The following is a 19,255-nucleotide window of genomic DNA, read 5'->3' as shown; positions in this document are numbered from 1 at the left end:
GAGTGTCCGAAAACTGGGCGCATCGGCGAAAACGGCCGTGAACTTGACAATCTGTGGCCGTTTTCGACATAACAGATCTGTCTTTTTGTAATCTGCCTTCAATGCTGTCGGAAACAGCAGCATTGAATACGCATCGCTATTTTCCCTGATGTGAAATATTTGCTCATATTGAATACCCCCCCCCCCCCCTTTGAATTGCTACAGATAAACTCCAGTAAAATGTGAAATGACCATTTACTCTTAAAAATAGTGTTCCTTATTCTGTTCTGTACTGAGATAAAAGGTTGACCGATTTAACAATCGCTTTGTGCTGCCTTACAGAACGACCGTCCTTTGTAAGGAGGCCAAGTAACATGGCAGTAACGGTAGACGACAGCGCTGAGTTTAAATGTGAGGCGCGAGGCGATCCTGTTCCTACTGTTCGCTGGAGAAAAGACGATGGTGATCTGCCCAAAACAAGGTATGGTCATGCTTTATATGGAATAAATACAAATCATAATCCCCTAAATGCCACACTAAAGTATAGTGTAAATCCATTTTGCTCTTAAATAGTTCACCAGTCACAAATCCAATATTTAGGCATTGGATTAGACTACCTGACCATATGCTAATATATTATAATGCTTTGAAGGTATGAAATCAGAGATGATCACACGCTGAAAATTCGAAAGGTAACAGCCGGGGACATGGGATCGTACACATGTATCGCAGAAAACATGGTCGGCAAGGCAGAGGCATCAGCTGTATTAACCGTGCAAGGTAAGACTCACAAAAGAATCCTATTCATTCGCTTTTACAAGCCAGACGCGTGTTTAATTACGAGAGCTCCGGAGAGAGAATTCAGCATTTAGTTATTTTCTTCCACTTATATTTGGAATAAATCATGTTTATAATGACATTTATTTGCCATGACTTTTTGAATGAGATCACGATTAAGTCCAACTCTGAAATGATGTCTGTCACTCTCCACTGAATTCTAGAACAAAACACAACGCATCTTGCGCGCTGCCTCTTTTCTAGCACCTCTTTCATGTTACGTTTTGGGCTACTCTGCAGATTTAATGTCGTCTGAACATTTTTATTGAAACAAGATGAGCATCTATGGGGGTTTTGTAGTTCACTTTTGTCTCAGCTAAAGCTGCCGATATGAGTAGTTATGGTTTATCAATGACAATGCTTTGTATGAGTGCGGGCAATTCTAAATCATGAGATATTAGATATTGTACAATGCCTAGCAGTACTAATGAGATTTAGACTAGTGTAACCCTTACTAGAATGAACTAAGGAGTTCCATCATATCTGTAAGAATTTACTGTAGGAGGTATTACAGTATCTCTTGTAATCCATAAGTCTCAGTTACTAACACAAACACACACTTCACACAGACACAAAAACACACACACACATGTGTGTGCATAAAGGAATGGCACTCTAGAAACCGTTTGAATGCAAATTACTGCAATATTTTAGGGGTACCCCCCCCCCCCCCGCAACCCCAGGTAGGTAGGCGTATTTCCCATATCCTACTTTCTTCCTAGTAAAATGAGCCGAAAGGGGAGATTATTACAAGAATTGTGGCACTGGAAGGAGGGGGTGGGACTAAAAGATGCAAATCACGTAATTTTAGCCCCACCCCATCCACGGGATCGCCAATAGCAACATTTTGCGGGCGGAATGACAGGACATTCCGGCTCTGCTCCCCAAAGTGTGCAGCAGTCTCTCTACTCTGGGCTTCTCCCGGAGAGGAGAGAAGTGTTGACAAGTATGCTCAGGACCTTTATTATAGCTTTATCATGAATCTTGATGTCAGCCATCAAGCCAAATCCATCTGCCCTTCTTACACCAACAGCAGTCCTGGTCATGAGTTGCGCATATGAGATTAATTAGTTGTTGCACCTCTGCTGAGACTAGTGTCCACTAATCCCTGAAACTTCAGGACAACCAGAGTAGACGTCTGAAGAACCTTATTGGCAGTGGCTGCAGCAAAGTTCATAATTCAAATAGGGGAGCCAAACCAACTGCCAGCGAGTCAGTTTGAAATGGAAGTTGGTGTGGCTCCTTTATTTGAATTTTAAATTGTGCTGCAGCCCCCCTCTGCTGCCGCCAATGAGTATTGGCTATTTTGAGGAGAAATGGTGCGGGGGAGTAGGAACCAAGTCGAGACCCCTCTATTGTAAAGGTAATGGGGAGTCCATTGCTTTCCTGTATGTGAGGGTGACGGCCAAAAGTGTACATTACATCTGTTTAATGTCTTCATTAAAGAAGACGGGCCGCATGAAAGTGCCGATAAGAGAGAATAGCAGAACACACATAATATTCCTCTTTTAAGCTCTACACAGTAAATATGGATAATGCTCCTTCGGTGGGAAGCAGCCATCTGTATGTTTGCCGGGAGCAGGCTGTTTGTTCTGAACTTCCGACTGCAATCTACAGTTTCTCTTCAAAGCAGGATAAGAGCAGCGTAACTTTGAGGTTCAGTGTTTAGCGGGATTTCAACTTTCATCACTTAAACAATGTTTACTTTCTGTATTGATTCCCTATGTTAAAAGCGCCATGAAAAGAAGTACACTCCTGACCCGGTTACAGGCGGCCTTCACATGTCACTGCTGCCCGTGGTATTTCTCTGTATTCTATAGGAATCTCAGGAGTAAACATAATGCAGCTTAGCCTGTGTGCTTTCTGGCCTGCTCTGAGATTATCATCATACAGTACCTGAAGCCGTCTACTTTGATGATTAATGCAATACTATATAGACATCAGCTAAGGAGACTCTATGTGATGTTGAATGCTAAATAGTATATATTTATATATAGAGAGAGAAAAATTTACAGTCTACTTGACTTTTTACCAACTGAGTGCCGCTCCTAAATGCTGATATATAAATATATATGAGAAAGTGGGGGGTGATTGGGGTGCGCTACTTAGTAAAGAAACTGTACCTCCCAATATAACATATCAATTTCAAAACAGAATACACATTTCTGAAATAGTGTCCTTGTGTTTGAGGATGTTCCCAATGAATAGGCTCAGTCCATTTCTGGGTAAATTGTTCTTTTATTGGTGAAGAAACCCGACGCGTTTCGTCTATAAGACTTCATCAGGGGTAAGAACCAATGGGTGAATGGATTTTGTATAGCTGGTCCTATATGGAAGTTTTCTGCTGATCACAGCTGATGCAATAAAAATAAATATCACCAAGTACTTCTCGATGGGGCTCAATTAGATGGAAATTTCTGAGTCGAAAGTTTAGTGTGAGTTCGTGTTAGGAACAATATCCGGAGTTCTCTCTGTGGTAACCTCCTCGTTCTGCATTCAGAACGAGGAGGTTACCACAGAGAGAACTCCGGATATTGTTCCTAACACGAACTCACACTAAACTTTCGACTCAGAAATTTCCATCTAATTGAGCCCCATCGAGAAGTACTTGGTGATATTTATTTTTATTGCATCAGCTGTGATCAGCAGAAAACTTCCATATAGGACCAGCTATACAAAATCCATTCACCCATTGGTTCTTACCCCTGATGAAGTCTTATAGACGAAACGCGTCGGGTTTCTTCACCAATAAAAGAACAATTTACCCAGAAATGGACTGAGCCTATTCATTGGGAACATCCTCAAACACAAGAACACTATTTCAGAAATGTGTATTCTGTTTTGAAATTGATATGTTATATTGGGAGGTACAGTTTCTTTACTAAGTAGCGCACCCCAATCACCCCCCACTTTCTTGTTTACTACACCGTTCCTCACTAACAGGAGGAATTTTGGTGGTGCTGCACACACAACCCAGCGCAACTCAGAGTCTAAAACCCTTTCTTCCATATAAATATATATATATATATATATATATATACATACAACCAGGATAAGTAGACGGCACTCTGGAGATTTTACATAGAAACTGCACGGCGGCAGATCAAACAATCAAAGAGACAAAAGTCGGTCTGTGTGTCAACGTTTCGGGAAGTGAAACCCTTTATCAAGACATAACAGGTGAAAGAATACATACTCACATTTATAGGGAAGTGTGGGGGCAGGAGCACCTCGTGCAGCCATCACCTGCACGGCACCCGGCGAGTAGTAGATGACGTCATCCCAACCCCGCAGTCGGGGAATCGGGGTCACCGGGGGGCGTGGTAGTGGAGATAAGGGCTGGTGTCCATGGAAACCAAGGACGCTGTGTACGGTGTCTCTGTCCAAGCAGGGAACACCGTCGCGTGCAGTGAGGGAAGGAACGGAGCGAGCCAGGGGACCGCTGGGGTGCTCACAGATGACAGCTGCAGTCGGAGCTGGGGACATATGGATAAACAGCATAAATACATACGGAGCTGTGGGGACATCAAGATAAACAGCATAAATACATACGTGAACGCAGTGTAAAAGCGGCATGGGTAAACAGCAGTGTAAAAGCGGCATGGATAAACAGCCTAAATACATACGGAGCTGTGGGGACATCAGGATGAACAGTATAAATACATACGTGAACACAGTGTAAAAGCAGCATGGGCTGAAACAACCTAGCAACGGAAAAGTGTACTGTATAGCGCGTACGGGTGACAGGCTGTGGGAGGCAAGGGATCGGGTGTCTATCACGAAGTGTGTGTGTCCAAACAGAATTGTGTGGTAAACAAATAGTGTTTAAAACTACGTGCTCCTGAGGTGCGTGAGAAGGGAGGACTCTGACCACGGTGCTGAAAGATCAGCCACACGCTGCAGCCGACCTCCACCCTGTGTGTGCTGGAGTGTGAATAAGATGTGGTAGTGTGAGAAGCGCAACCACCAAGAAACACTGTGTGGTGGTGCTGTGAAACGGACCACAGTGCGGTCACTGGTGTGGACGTAAAGAGGTGTGTGGGCAGAGCTGGTGAGGTGCCCACCACCTAGTGAAAGAAAGCCTCTAAGTGTACCCGAAATCTAACAGAATGAAAAATGAAAAAAAACTGATGAGAGTTAGAAAATAAAAACATAAGATGCATACACTGTATAGAAAAGCGCTGAGAAGAGATCAAGGGAATATGGGGAATGAACCCACGCTATAAGTGGGACCAAAGTCCAGCAGGGAAAACAGTCCATCAGGGGCTAGGGCCAGGGACTGAATAAGCAAGTCCGGGTTTACAAAAAGCAGGACAAGGGAAGAATTTCATTAAGTCCACAGGGTTGTACAGTGTTCAGTCTGTGGATCCATTTCGCTTCACATCTTAGGAGGGCTCTGCCCCTGTCGCCACCACGGATGTTCTCTGGGATGTGGTCGATCATTTTGTATTTCAGGCTAGGGAGGCTGTGTTGGAAGGTTCGCCAGTGTCTGGCCACCGGTTGGTCAGAGCCCTTGGGGCCCAGGGCGGCTCTGATACTGGATTTGTGGAGGGCCATCCTCTCTTTAAATTGTCTAATGGTTTTACCCACATACATGGAGCCACAGGGGCATTTGATGTAATACACCACGTAGCGGCTTGAGCAGGTTAGAGGGTGTTTGATGGGAATCTTCTTCCCCGTATGGGGGTGGAAGAAGTAGTCCCCAATCTCCAGACCACCGCAGGTCACGCATTTGAGGCAGCGGAAATTGCCATCCTTCCTTTTGAGAAAGGTCGGCTGGCTGTCTGCTTTTAGCTTAGAAATGTCATTATGCACCACCAGGTCTTTTATGTTCCTGCTGCGCTTGTAGGCAGGCATGAGTGTGCTATTTTTCAGGGCCGGTGCCTTCGGGTTACAGGCGATGAGGGGCCAGATTCTTCTGGCTGCCTTAACCAGTTCAGTGCTGGAAGTGGAAAAGCATTGAGTCCACACAATGCGATTCTCCAGAGTCGGGGTGGTCTTGGGGATGAGCAGCGAGTCTCTATTCATCTTAAGGACTTTGTCCATGATGCGTCTAAGCAACTTGATGGGATATCCTCTGGCCGCATACTTCATGGCCATATCCTTAATCTCTGTGGCTGCGTCGCTGGTTTCGGAGCACTCGCCGGGTGCCGTGCAGGTGATGGCTGCACGAGGTGCTCCTGCCCCCACACTTCCCTATAAATGTGAGTATGTATTCTTTCACCTGTTATGTCTTGATAAAGGGTTTCACTTCCCGAAACGTTGACACACAGACCGACTTTTGTCTCTTTGATTGTTTGATCTGCCGCCGTGCAGTTTCTATGTAAAATCTCCAGAGTGCCGTCTACTTATCCTGGTTGTATCTTTCCCCTGCTGTGGGGACAGAAAGGCACCGGAGTCGCTGTGTCCTGTTTGAGAGTGCCTTGATTCCCTTTTGTGTTATATATATATATATATATATATATATATATATATATATATATATATATATATATATATACAGGTCAGGTATCCCGTATCCGAATTATTCCAAAAACCGTGGTTTTTTGGAATAATTCAAATTTTTTTTTGTCCCCCCCCCCCCAGCCCTCTTTTAATACTTACCAAGTCCTCCGGCGTCCATAGCAGGCCTTCAGCATCCTCTCTGGCGTCTCCAGCGGTCCCAGGAGTGCTTTGCGCGAGTGCGCGCGCGCGCCGGTGACATCACCGGCGTGCCTGGGAACTTGCGCAAAGCACTCCTGGGACCGCTGGAGACACCGGAGACGGTGCTGGTGGCCTGCCGTGGACGCCAGAGGACTCCATGGACGCCGAGGGACCATCGGGGACCCACCAGGGGCAGGTAAGTATGGCTAAAAAAAAAATTATTCCAAAAACCGGAATATTCCCTTATCCGGAATGCTCGTGGTCCCGAGCATTTCGGATAAGGGATACTCAACCTGTATATCTATTTATATAGATACGGGTGCTGCGAGCTGGCACTCTGGTATAAGATGACAAATGCCCCGGTGCCTTCACATAAGTAATTTAGGGTACAGGTGGTCTCAGTGTAGGATTCCACTCGTGGGTCTTATGCAAACAATTATTTTAATCTTACAACGTTTCGGGGGTGCTTGGCCCCCGTCTTCAGGTAACAAACAACAAAATACAACCCCACCACCTCACCTTTTAAAACTGTGGCTCCTGCATCCCCGGGCCCACCGCGTCCTCCGGGCGGAAGTCGTCAGATGATGCAGTTCCGCTCTGGGGTTGCTAGGCTACCGCCCAGCGTCACCGGCATCAGCCGCACTTCCTGCTTGGTGTTACCAAGCAACGATGATGCAGGATTCTGCCTGGACTCCGGTGTATATGTGTATGTATATATATATATATATATATATATATATATATATATAGGGGAACGTTTGTTTGCTAGTCTGAAAATTTCTAACCCACAACATTCAAGTTTTTATGGTCTGAAAAAAGCACCTTTATTGAATGAGAAGATTAAAAGAGACTTTTTAATAAATGTTTATTAAGTATTGGACTTTACTTTGATTTACTACCAATATAACTAAAGGCTACTATAGAACCAATTATTGAGGGTTCAAACAGGGGCGCCAACTTACAACTGCTATATATATATATATGTATATATGTATGTATATACAGTAGTTGTGCAGCCTGGCACTCTCCTCTGTAAGTAACAGCCCCGGTGCCCCAACGCAGATGGATATTGTAGAAATGAGGCTGGCACTCAGAGGACTTAGGAACAACGTGCTGTATTATGCAAAATTGAAACCAACGTTTCAGGGTCTAATCGCCCCTTTGTCAAGGTGTAGGTGACGGGCAATTAGACCCCGAAACGTTGGTTTCACTATTGCATAATACAGCACGTTGTTCCTTAGTCCTCGGAGTGCCAGCCTCATTTCTACACACATATACAGCAGGGTGGCCTACTTTTAAAGTCTCCTCTCTGGGAGAAGCCGGAGACTGTCACCAGCAGTCTACCTCGTGTAGATGCCATCAAGCCCCGCCCCTAGTACTGCTAATCCTGCAATTTGCAGGTCTTCAAGGAGGGGGAGGGGCTAAAAGCTGTGAATCGAGGGAAATAAATGCTCACATTTGTTATATAAATTCAAATAAAAAATGTTGTGTAAAAAACATTATCTTTCTTATATGAGGTGAACATTATGATGAATTAAAATGTTTGCTTGGCAATTTTCACACCTATTTTGACAAATTCACTTGGCACTCAATGGGTTAAGCTTAATTTGTTTTAATTAGTTTTCCAGTGCTATGTTAGTATAGTGAAGGAGAGCGGGTCTGTGAGTGCAGAAAGAATATGAATTCTGGTTACAAACCAACACCCAGTCCCACAAAATCCGGCCCCTCAATCAGTGCAGTGTGATGTACCGAGCAGCTGGGAAACAGATACAATCTTTAATCTATTAAACATTATGTTTTGGAAATTGTTTCTGTCCTTTGGACTCCGTTCATTTGCAGGTTTTCGTTAAACATATGACAGGCTAGCCCCTGAGTATTATCCTCTAGCTCAGAGATGGGTAACAGCATCTTTTTGGGACCTCACCTGTGACTTGTGTTCTCATAAGGGAGGGGCCCACACATTACATTTACAGTTAAGCGTCACAGATCATAGCAAAAGATACATTAAAGGGGCATATCCCCATATACAGTAAAGATTTGATCCCCGCAGCCGCTCATATCGGCAACCGCGGGACCCGGCCGGGGTGCTGGTATATGCAAATGCATACACACTTGCCAATGAGCATGGCCCTCATTAGCGATCCACTCCGTAGTAAAAATACAGTGTGCCTGCACACTGTTTTTTTACTTTCCATTCCGCCGCGAGCCGCGGATCGGTACCAAAAGCATCTTATATGGTCAAAATCGTAAGAGAGTTGAGCCAAAATGGCTAAGTGTGTATGCCCCTTAAGATCACTGTAGGAAATAGTGAACTGGTCACTGACTAGATGATCTGGTGAGAAGACATCATCATCCTATCACAGATAGGGCGGGATACACTAAACCTCACCAGTTCATCCCACCACGCATCGCATAGGCATCACATCCATACTAATCGCATATGCACTAACATATGCAATTAGTAACGCAAAGAAAGACTTTTTCAATAAGATCTGAACTTTGCAATGCCAACCTTTCACTGGACTTCCGGGTTTAGGACCTGAGAGTCCATGTACGAATGCGCAGGTCATTCCTGGTGGCCGCAAGGCAAGCTGGGAGGGATCTGTGTCGGATCCCTCAACCAGTGATGCGGAGAGAACCCCAGGGGAAGCTCCAGAGGAGGAGCTGCAGGACAGTTCAAAATTCAAATAGGTGAGACACAGCAACTGTGACCAACTGCCATTCCAAACTGACTCACTGGCAGTGGGTGTGGCTCCCCTATTTGAAGTTTGAACTGTGCTGAAGCCCCTCCCTTGGAGCCGCCACTGGTTATTTCCCAAAAGTGTGATGTGCAGGTACAGTAAATCTATGGTACCATTTATATAATGGACAATGGGATTATTTATTCAAAAAGCAGTATTCATTTTTCCCCCCGGTTTATAGATGACCCCGATGTTTGAAAAACAAAATGTCTCTGGTGAAGCAGAAGAAGCATTCTATCATTTATGTTTGACATCCAATTTGATTTTCATTATTATTATTACTATTATTATTTATTATTATTACATCAGAATTATGTGTGTCTCTATGATTTTTTCTTTCTTTTCATTTTTATATTTATGATTTTATCACTTTACGCATTTTCTTTTTGTTCCTTTTTATTTTTTAGTTGTGTCTGGTAAGTTGGAATTTTATTATACATCATTTTACATTCATCATGTTGCCATGATCGGAAAACACTCCCCCCATCATCCATTGACCTCCATTACCCACCAACCAATCAGCCTCCATGTTTCATTTATTACTGGACCCCAGAATGACCGGTGAGAGCACCATCTGCCCGAAAAATATTGGTAATTGTGACAAAGTTAACAGGTAATAAGTCAGAGACATTTTCTTGTACCTAGGGAAGAACTTTCTCAACTAATCAATCACAAACCTAGTAACAATATTAATGAAAGTGTGAATATAGCACTTACTGTAACCAAAATGTTTCTTATGTAATCTATTAACACATTCCAATTAACATACTTATTATGCAGTATTTTTTTGTGAATATCATTCATTTAATGGTGATGACATCACTGTGGAATTAAGTCAGCACGCAGCCAATAGAGGAAGCCATTGTGTGGTCACAACCAATGTTAACAAGAATAAAGTTTAAATATAAATAAAATATAAATATAAATAAAATATAAATAGCAATTTTAAAGGTCCCCATACACGCTGCGACAAGCAGCGCGCAATGCGAGACATCGCATCGCACAGTACAAAAAGTATGTGCTGCGCATACTGTTTGTACTGCCAGCGGATCGCATTGCATGCAAATCGCATGCAAAAAAATCATGTGTTGCGATGCAATCCACACGATAACGCACCGCCTTGGAAACCCTTGTATCAGGAAATCCCAGGTGCTGCTGATTACACACCTGGGATAAACTCACCATCGGTAACCCTTTTTGCCACACACTTTAACCAACTTAAACTTTACATATACTTAACACTAAAATAACGAGACAGACACAAGTGCTGGCGTTTCAAATAGAATGTCAAATGTATTCATTGACAGCTATATCTGACTGTAAATGGTGGCGGCACTAAAGAACAGTCATAGAAAAGAGGGGTAAAGATCACACAAACCATTCAAACATCGTTGGTGTTCAACTCTCCCATTACACTCACCTGTGCGGATGGTGCAGCCCATCCCCTGTCCAGGGGCATGTGCTAATGACATATCGATGCTGGGAGAGCGCACCCCACTATCTACATACGATTTCCATATATACAAGACCGTTCTTTACCGCCACCTAGAAAAGAGAAATAGGGAAGGGTGGGGAAATTCTGAAACAAAGAGGAAGTTCAGCTTAACTTCCTCTTTGATCTAAGCATGTACAGCTCCACCCCTGAACCCTGATTGGCTACCTATTCTCAGTCATAGCCCTAACAACTTGCTACTAAAGTGCCTGCAACTCAGGTCCCTTCGGTGGTTTATGTCACCTCTTGCTTAGACAGCCCTCAGTTTTCTTTATGCTGCTGCTTCCAAAACCTGGTCTGGATCCTCCACATTATACTGTACTGTATATATGTGTTGGTATACAGAGTTGAAATCTGCCCTGTCAGAATCCAGCCTTCACTCTGCTTCTAGAAATGTTATATTGCTGAGTGAAAATAAAACAGCATAAAGACACATGATTCCACATGGGTGAGCATCGGAGCTGATTAAACAAGGAAAATTTGTTTGGTCGTCAAAACAGCCACATAACTGTCCTATGTCTCTAAGTAATTCTGGCTGGCATCTTATTCCACTGCATTGCTCTCATTTTCCACCACTGCTTTCTCAGCGCGTGAATCCTTTTCTGGTTTTTTTTTCCTATTCATGTGAATTTAATTTTCCATTCTCATCCTGGGGAGTCTTTGCTTAGCTACTACTATCTAGCTAAATTTCATGTAGCTTTCAGCTTCTTCCTAATTTCTATCCCCTCTTATTGGGGTTTATTCTAGTTCATTCTTTCTGACAAAATCCTTCTTAGATGGACAAAACCATGTGCACTGCAGGGGGGCAGATGTAACATGTGCAGAGAGAATTAGATTTGGGTGAGTTTTTTTGTTTCTGTGCAGGAAAAATACTGACTGCATGATTTTACACTGCCATATAGATCTCACTTTGAAGAAAAACCCCACCCAAATCTAATTCTCTCTGCACAAGTTACATCTGCCCCACCCGCAGTGCACATGGTTTTGTCCATCTAAGAAGGATTTTGTCAGAAAGAATGAACTAGAATAACCCCCATTGTTGTGTAAATGTGAAGTGTTTCGGTGAATTGTAAAAAGTGTCAAACAAAAATATACAGTGCTTAAATTGTGTTGTGTGTTACGGTCTGTTAAAAATATCACTTTAATTTACCCCCCAAGTAATGTCAGGAACATTATTTCAGAATGTATGAAAGACTTGTTAACGGCCATTGTAAAAGAATATCAAACAAACTTGAATGGCCACTCCCTAAATATTGAGTATCCAGTGTTTGTAAACCCTGTGGTTAGCCATGGTAGCGGCAAGACTAGCCTGGTGCCCTAGAGCACAGCCCACGTTATGTTGGGAAATAGAGTTGACATGGCTTATGGTTCGAGTTATCACAAAGTTTGGTAAATTCATGATTTCTTCAACACAAACATCTCCTGGCCATGGACTACAGTGTGGTGATTCAACAGGACCAACTTAGCACTAATTATATAAAAAATATTACAATAAATACATAATTGTACATAATTATTTTGTACATAAAAGTCACTAAATGTAATACTATTATTTGAAAGTCACAAATAAATCCCCCGGCAGCAAATCTGTGACACACTAGAGGCGGCCATGTTGTTGGTTGAACCCACTCATGCTCCTGTATCTCATGAATAAGTCTATATACTACTATAACGTTAGAGTAAAAACTGGGGTAAAAATAGTCCTATCCCCTGACATCCGCTCAACCGGGTCCAAAATAACTGAAACCCTTCTCCTATAGTAAATAATATGAACCACTGGAGGTATAATCTACTAGGAACCAAAAGATGACAAATACTGGTAACATCTGCAGTATCGGCAGGCTCTTGATTCTAAAATTATTAATGTAGACCATTCTTGGCAAGTATTTGGACCTCCAAGGTCCAAGCGTCAAAGCGGTTTGTGTCTTCCTACTTCATGCTGCAAATACTGTAGCTACCGGTTACAGCAACTCCCAGCAGAGGGCGCATAATGTAGTAAAGGAATCGGGTAAGTAGGCTGCTACCCTTGGAGTCCAAGAAAGCTCCTCTTAATTTGGGTTCCTCTTTCTTGCTCTAGAGTGTAGGTACATATGATATTTGCTTAACCTATTTAAAATACAGACAGGAGACACTGACTGCCACATCGCAGGAAGGATGTTATAGGACACATCTGTAGTTAAACGTTATCCCATCAACAAATTGTGTCTTTCCTCGCACGGCCTCAGTGTAGATCCGTGTTTATTTCCCAGGTGCAGATGCACGTTTTCCATATAACATTAATGTTACTGTAGCATATGGTTTTATACACATCCTGTTTACTGTTATACGAAATGACCTTATAAACCATATAAACCAACTAAACAGGAAAAAGCTGGTAGAGTTTGCGCTTATGGCACAAACAGATGTTCTGGTTTATATCTCCATTCATGTTCTTCACGTGCAGTTCTGAAAAGTCCTATTTTGTTTAAATAAATAGAGTGCGACACAGTCCCCCTGCTTCGGCAGCCAAAATGGATTGAGAGAGAGTATTAGAAATAGCTTTGACTTGCCGAAGTCCATAGAGAAAGCTGGATTCTTTATGAACTGTGATCCACCACGGAGTGTCAGCCATGTCAACCTCTCAAGCTATTGAGTTACACAACACTCTGAGCCGGCTAAGGAGAAGACGAGACCTAGATTGTCTCACAGGCTAGTGAATAACAATAGAAGCCTTTATTGATTTACTGTCTATTTTTTTTTTTTTAGAGCCCCCAAATTTTGTGGTGAAACCTCGCGATCATGTAGTTGCATTGGGCCGAACGGTCACGTTCCAGTGCGAAGCCACCGGAAACCCACAGCCAGCTATCTTTTGGCAAAAGGAGGGCAGCCAGGTAATGTTTTTATTTCTTTAAACGTTGTTATTGTTTTTTGTTTTTTTTTAGTTAATAGCCGATAAATTTTAAGTCTCATTAGTGAATGCTTTCAATGGCTCAGATGCAATCAATTAATGTATCACCCTTTAAGCGGCGTAGTGAGCCAATGCAGCCGATTGGCTGCTGAGGAGGAGTACTTTGCTCAATTTGGATATCAAAATGGCTGTCACTGGGCTAAGGAAGATGCATACATCATTAACGGGAGGCAGATCCATAAAAGATCTGACAGGTACAATTTATTTCACATGCGGCTTGTATTATTCAGAGATAAACAAGGGTTTGATTACATCAGTTAAAGGTCATCCATTTATCAAGCAGCAACCGAAGATTTCTCATTACCGCGGTGAGTGTTCGGCAGCCTCGTGCTAATGATACGGCTTTTAAATTGGATCTAAAATATGGTATTGTGGGCAAACATTATGATGAGTATTTTTGTAGCACGAAATAAGCTAGGTAAACAACAAGTTTGGTATGTCATTGTAGAATATATGTAGAATACGTCAGAGGCGTACCTAGATATTCGTAGGCCCCATAGCAAAAGTTTTAAGGGCCCCCTTTTTAGCAACTGATGGTGATAAATGTATGTAAAACATATTACTTAGACAGCAAAGATGGGCCCCCTTCAGCTCTGGGGCCCATAGCAGCTGCACCCCTTGCACCTATGGTAGTTACTCCCTTGTCCGTAGTCAATTATAAGGGTCTATGGACATTATTCAGGTCCGTTCGTATGGACATTTTCGTTCGCAAGGGGTCAGATGTTTTGCATCTGCACATGCGTAGGGTCATTACTGCGCACGTGCACATGCAGTGTGCATGCGCCCGCGGAGAACAGACTGTTCGCTTGGTGCACACACCCATCGCAGAGAGCGTGGGGGGCGACTATTCTGCCCATTAGCATATGGCTACGCCCAGCAGCTTCATGGGCGTTCTCATGCTAATGGGCCGCTGATGCGGGTGTGGGGGGCGGGCAGCTGACATCACCCGTCCTCTTCCCTCAGAGTGTGCACGCAGATGTAAGGTTGCTCTGAGCAACCTTAAATATGCGTGCACGTTCCACATCATACGCATACCGTGCAAACGTACATGCCATGCGAATGGTGGGCCGGCGTACCACCGTTCGCAAGGCGGGATCTGGTTGACTCGCAAGGATGGGAATTCGCATCCGAGCGAATCAACCAGAATAACCCCCTATGTACGAAGGGCCTGATTCATAGTCGATCGCTGTTTTGTGCATTCGCAATCCATTTAATTGTTAATTGACTGCGCATGTGTGCGGATTGTAGCATGCGAAATAAATAGCGACAAAAAAAGTGTATGGATTGTAATCGCAAACCCCCCCCCCCCGCAATTTGACTCAAAGGAAGTCAGCATTTGTGGGTGGTAACCGGCTTTTATCTGGGAAAATGGAGGCGTGACCAGGTGTTTGAGGGGAAGTCATGTGATAGCAGCTCCGGCCGCTATCAGCCTGTTTCTATCGCAGCCACCAAGTAAGTCCTGGGCTACGCACTGGCAAAATCATTAGATGGTGAGCCGATTGCGTATAGGTTTGCAGCTGTTCGCTGATCCAGCTAATTTACACAAGATGTGATAAGCAAATAGCAGGCTTGCGGAAATTCACTCTGACAGGGCGGCAGTGGTGGAACTCCCAGAGGCAATAGAGCCCATTGCCTCCCGATGTTCCGAGCCAGCAGTCAGGTGGGAGATTCCGCAGAAGTGCCGCGGGCCCTAACACAAATTGACCGGTAAAGGCTGTGCTGGGTCCCCGCTCATTAGATATGCGCGAGCAGCGAACCAGGCATCCCTTGCATATCTAATGAGCGGGGACCCGGTGCAGTGCATCTTGAATGAGTGGGTCCCCGCTCATTAAATATGCATGTATGTAATTAACCATGGATATCCTTAAACCCGGACTGTCCGGGTGACTTGAGGGATGAGTTTTAGAATCTCTGCTTTATCGTATTAAAATAAACCATATCATACTGATAAAATGGAATTTTATCAAATCTAAACATTCTTTTTTTGCTCTAGATTACTGTACATTAATGCTATGGTACCGATTCACTCGTCTTATACAAAGATACATTTTTACTGATGAAGCTTTTTTTTCCCCCCTCTAATTTACAGAACCTGCTCTTTTCCTACCAACCGCCGCAGTCTTCCAGCCGGTTCTCTGTCTCTCAAACCGGTGACCTCACGATCATAAACGTCCAGAAGTCTGATGTCGGCTATTACATCTGCCAGACTCTAAATGTGGCGGGCAGCATTACAACAAAAGCCTATTTAGAAGTAACTGATGGTAAAGAACAAAAAGTTTCTAACTAAAGCTTTCAAGGACACAAAATTGCCTTATCAGTGTAATCCCGTCTCAAAAAAAAAAGAAAAAAGGGGGGAGTCGTTCCAAACCGCTCCTTGTTTTACAGCTTTCTGGATAGAGCATGTTTTTAATTAGTGCTGTTTGGGTTTCCTAATTGGCTGTCAGTGCCAAGAGTGGAGACTCTGGCTTCCCAATCTACATGGTTGGAGCACAGAATGTGACTTTTGTGCAAACATAATGCTAATATTTTGTCTGTATTATCGCTGGAATGAATTAGGCTTTGTGATAAAGATCGTTTATTGATGTTAAAAGAAATGTAGATGGGATGGTTTGGCGCATAGTTTGAATGCCAATCCAACCAGTGTTCGTAAAAGTCACACTGTGGTTTTGGCGTTGTCGAACGAGAGATGGATTCAATACAGCGACGTGTGAAAGGCCTACGGGAAAGTTCTACTAAGCCGGGGAGATTCTAGGACGGGTTTAACATCTGTTGGCTGAATTCTGTTATGGCGTCAGCTGCCAAAAAGCGAGCTCTGCAAGATTATAGCACGCAATAAACGCAATTTGCCATATGGATTTACCACTATATAACCAATGCTAACCTATTACTAGATCCCATTTACAGTTTCACAGCGATAGAAAGTTCTCCGGCAGAATATAACCATTGTTTATCTTGTAGCTTACGGTCATGATTTGTGGAATTTGTGGCCTCCGACTTCCCTTATAAAGTCATTATCAAGACTTTTAATAAAGGAAAGTGTAAAAACTCTTATCTACAACCATATGTATAACTAGTTAAAAGCTTTGAGCTGTGACAGTTTTAATCTACAAACTCTGCACCCCACCCCCAGTCCCTATCTGCTCCTACCTCCAATCTCTGTCCTCACGGCTCCCTTTCTCCATATTCAGCAAGTTTGAAACAGATCAGTGTCCCTGCGGAAATTGCTTTTACTTTCTGTTACGACATCTACTAGCACACAAAGGAGTAACTTGGTCCGTCAAATGGCCTCTAGTGGTCAGTGATGTTGGTGTGTTGCCATGTGCATATACACCCCTGAATCTGGCCTTTACGTATATCTCTACTATCACTTACCCAGATGGATGAAAAAAAAGGGGATGTGCCAAATAAAACATGGTTTAAGCAGATTGCCCAAGGCCGCAACCTTGCACTTCCATATTAATGAAGCCACCCCAAACCGATCCCTGTGGCGTGTGGTTATTAGGGATTCCCTGCTTTTGGCAATCACAGTACCGACATGCTTATTGTATTGATGCTAATGGCAATTAAGTCTAAAGAGCTAAATTTACTAAAGCTTCAAAAAATGGAAAAAAGATGATGTTGGCCATAGTAACCTGGTTATGTCTATCTATTTCTAGGATGCTATAGAGGTGATGTTGCTATGGGAAACACCACCTCTTTTTCATTTTTAGATGCTTTAGTAAATTTTACTAAACCTATATATTTCATAACTACATATGAGCCTACATCGGGTAACTTAGTCTTAGTTAGCGGCTTGGCATGGGCGCTCCAGGCAACCATTCCTTCCATATTAGAACCCCATCCTCCATCTCCTTACCGCAGCCCATTGATTTCATACATTACCTGTATTGTACATTGTACAAGGCCCCTCTTGCACCTGTTCTGCCACAAAGTACCGTTATTCTTGCTTTACCCACATAAACCCCTAAGCAGTCACCCTAAGCTATTATACTTATTGCCATAAAATACCGTGCTTAAAGAAATTGAGATGCTACTTTAGAAGGATTTTAATATTACAAACACAGATGCCAAATGTGAAATCAAGAACTTTGCATGAGGAATGTATACGAGCAGTGTGCTAACGTACGTTTCTTGCATGTCATCCAAACATCTGTTTTTGCATTAGCGTAGAAGGGATAAAAGCCGAGAAACGGATCGTTCCGTGATGAACTAATGTTTTTCTTTCACCCCACTGTGTCATTTTTGTGGATCAGAATGGTGAAACTCTAGATTTTGCCACTCAGCACTTCAGGCTATTAAGTTATTGGAAGTGAATTTGAAGATTCCTGTTTCTTTCTGAAACCTTTAATATGGTGCTTGAAAAATGCACATCTTTCGCTTCAAACGAGAGATACTGTGTCGGTATTATGTGTCGCACGAGAATTCTGCCCGAATAATGCACGGCTCCTCGTTTAATTACTTGCTTAATTATCTTTAGCTTCTTTTCAAAGCCTACAGCAAGTACTGTTGCTTGATTGATTAGAAAATTGCTTCCAGTTGCAGACATCTATTTCCTGTTATTTTCTTTGGCAGTGGTCGCCGACCGTCCTCCTCCAGTTATTCGCCAGGGTCCTCAGAATCAAACGGTAGCTGTTGACGGCACTTTAGTCCTAAACTGTGTGGCTACAGGAATTCCAGTTCCCACAATCCACTGGAGGAAGGATGGGACACTCCTAACCACCCAGGACTCTCGCATTAAACAGCTGGACACCGGATCTCTGCAGATCAGATACGCCAAGGTACACTACCGTATATATAGAGTCATTGCGTCATTCTACGATGCATTATCCTGCTTGGGTCTTTGGGTCACAGTCTGATAACAATGTTTAATTGGTTTTAAAAATTAAGGGGGGGATATGTATCAAACCAATCAGTTTGTAGCCATCGTTTATAAATTCTATAAAATGATAGCTAGAAGCTGATTGGTTGGGATGGGCAACACCTTCATTTGTGCACTTTAGAAGCTTGAGACAGTATCCTAAATATGACGATATAATACTACCGCTAGAATATTACCTCTGTTGTGTTACATAAGCCCCTATGGGAGAAATTTACTAAGATGGGAGTTCTATATCAGATGAGATGTTGCTATGGGCAACCAATTAGATACTGGGGTATATTCAATGGATGTCAGTCCATTCTGAAATTATTTTGACGGAATGGATCCGGCATTCATTATTCAATGCAGCAGCCAAATCCGGATGTCGGATTTGGCCGCTGATTGATGCTCACCCGGTCGGTGCGGGGACTGAGTGAGCGCAGCGGCGGGAGGTGGCAGGAACGGCCGGAAGGCAGTGGGAGCCGGGTGAGCTACTCTCACCTGCCCCGGCGGCAACACAGGTGAGCACAGAGGGTGGGTGCGGGAGGGTACAAGAGGTGGTGGCGGGAGGCGGGAAGAGGGTGCGCGAAGCAGCGGACAGGAGGACGGCGCCGTGTAAGCTGCTGCTGGTAACCCGGCGCCACCCCCCCCCCCCTTCCTCAATCCGACATCTTTTCATGTCAGATTGAGATTGCCATAAACATAGCCATTCGGTTTTGCCTGTGTTTCCATCAAAAGCAGGTGGATTGGCGGCTATT

The 19,255-nt window shown here is 43.5% G+C and overlaps 1 protein-coding gene across 5 annotated transcripts in view; it reads left to right on the top strand.

Moving 5' to 3' along the window:
* ROBO1 (roundabout guidance receptor 1) overlaps positions 1-19,255 on the top strand; it is a 940,924-nt gene that overhangs the window by 852,542 nt on the left and 69,127 nt on the right. For all 5 annotated transcript variants that reach the window (XM_083171919.1, XM_083171920.1, XM_083171918.1 and 2 more), the window contains 5 exons: positions 322-460; positions 632-759; positions 13,438-13,562; positions 15,729-15,900; positions 18,212-18,417. In XM_083171919.1, the coding sequence (XP_083028045.1) occupies positions 322-460; positions 632-759; positions 13,438-13,562; positions 15,729-15,900; positions 18,212-18,417 (770 nt within the window). The remainder of the gene's footprint in view (positions 1-321; positions 461-631; positions 760-13,437; positions 13,563-15,728; positions 15,901-18,211; positions 18,418-19,255) is intronic.

The sequence above is a fragment of the Crinia signifera genome, chromosome 2, assembly GCF_055691185.1.
Source record: "Crinia signifera chromosome 2, ASM5569118v1, whole genome shotgun sequence".
Classification (NCBI taxonomy): domain Eukaryota; kingdom Metazoa; phylum Chordata; class Amphibia; order Anura; family Myobatrachidae; genus Crinia; species Crinia signifera.
The sequence above is the reverse complement of the archived record's forward strand: the minus strand, read 5'-3'. Positions and strand labels throughout refer to the sequence as shown.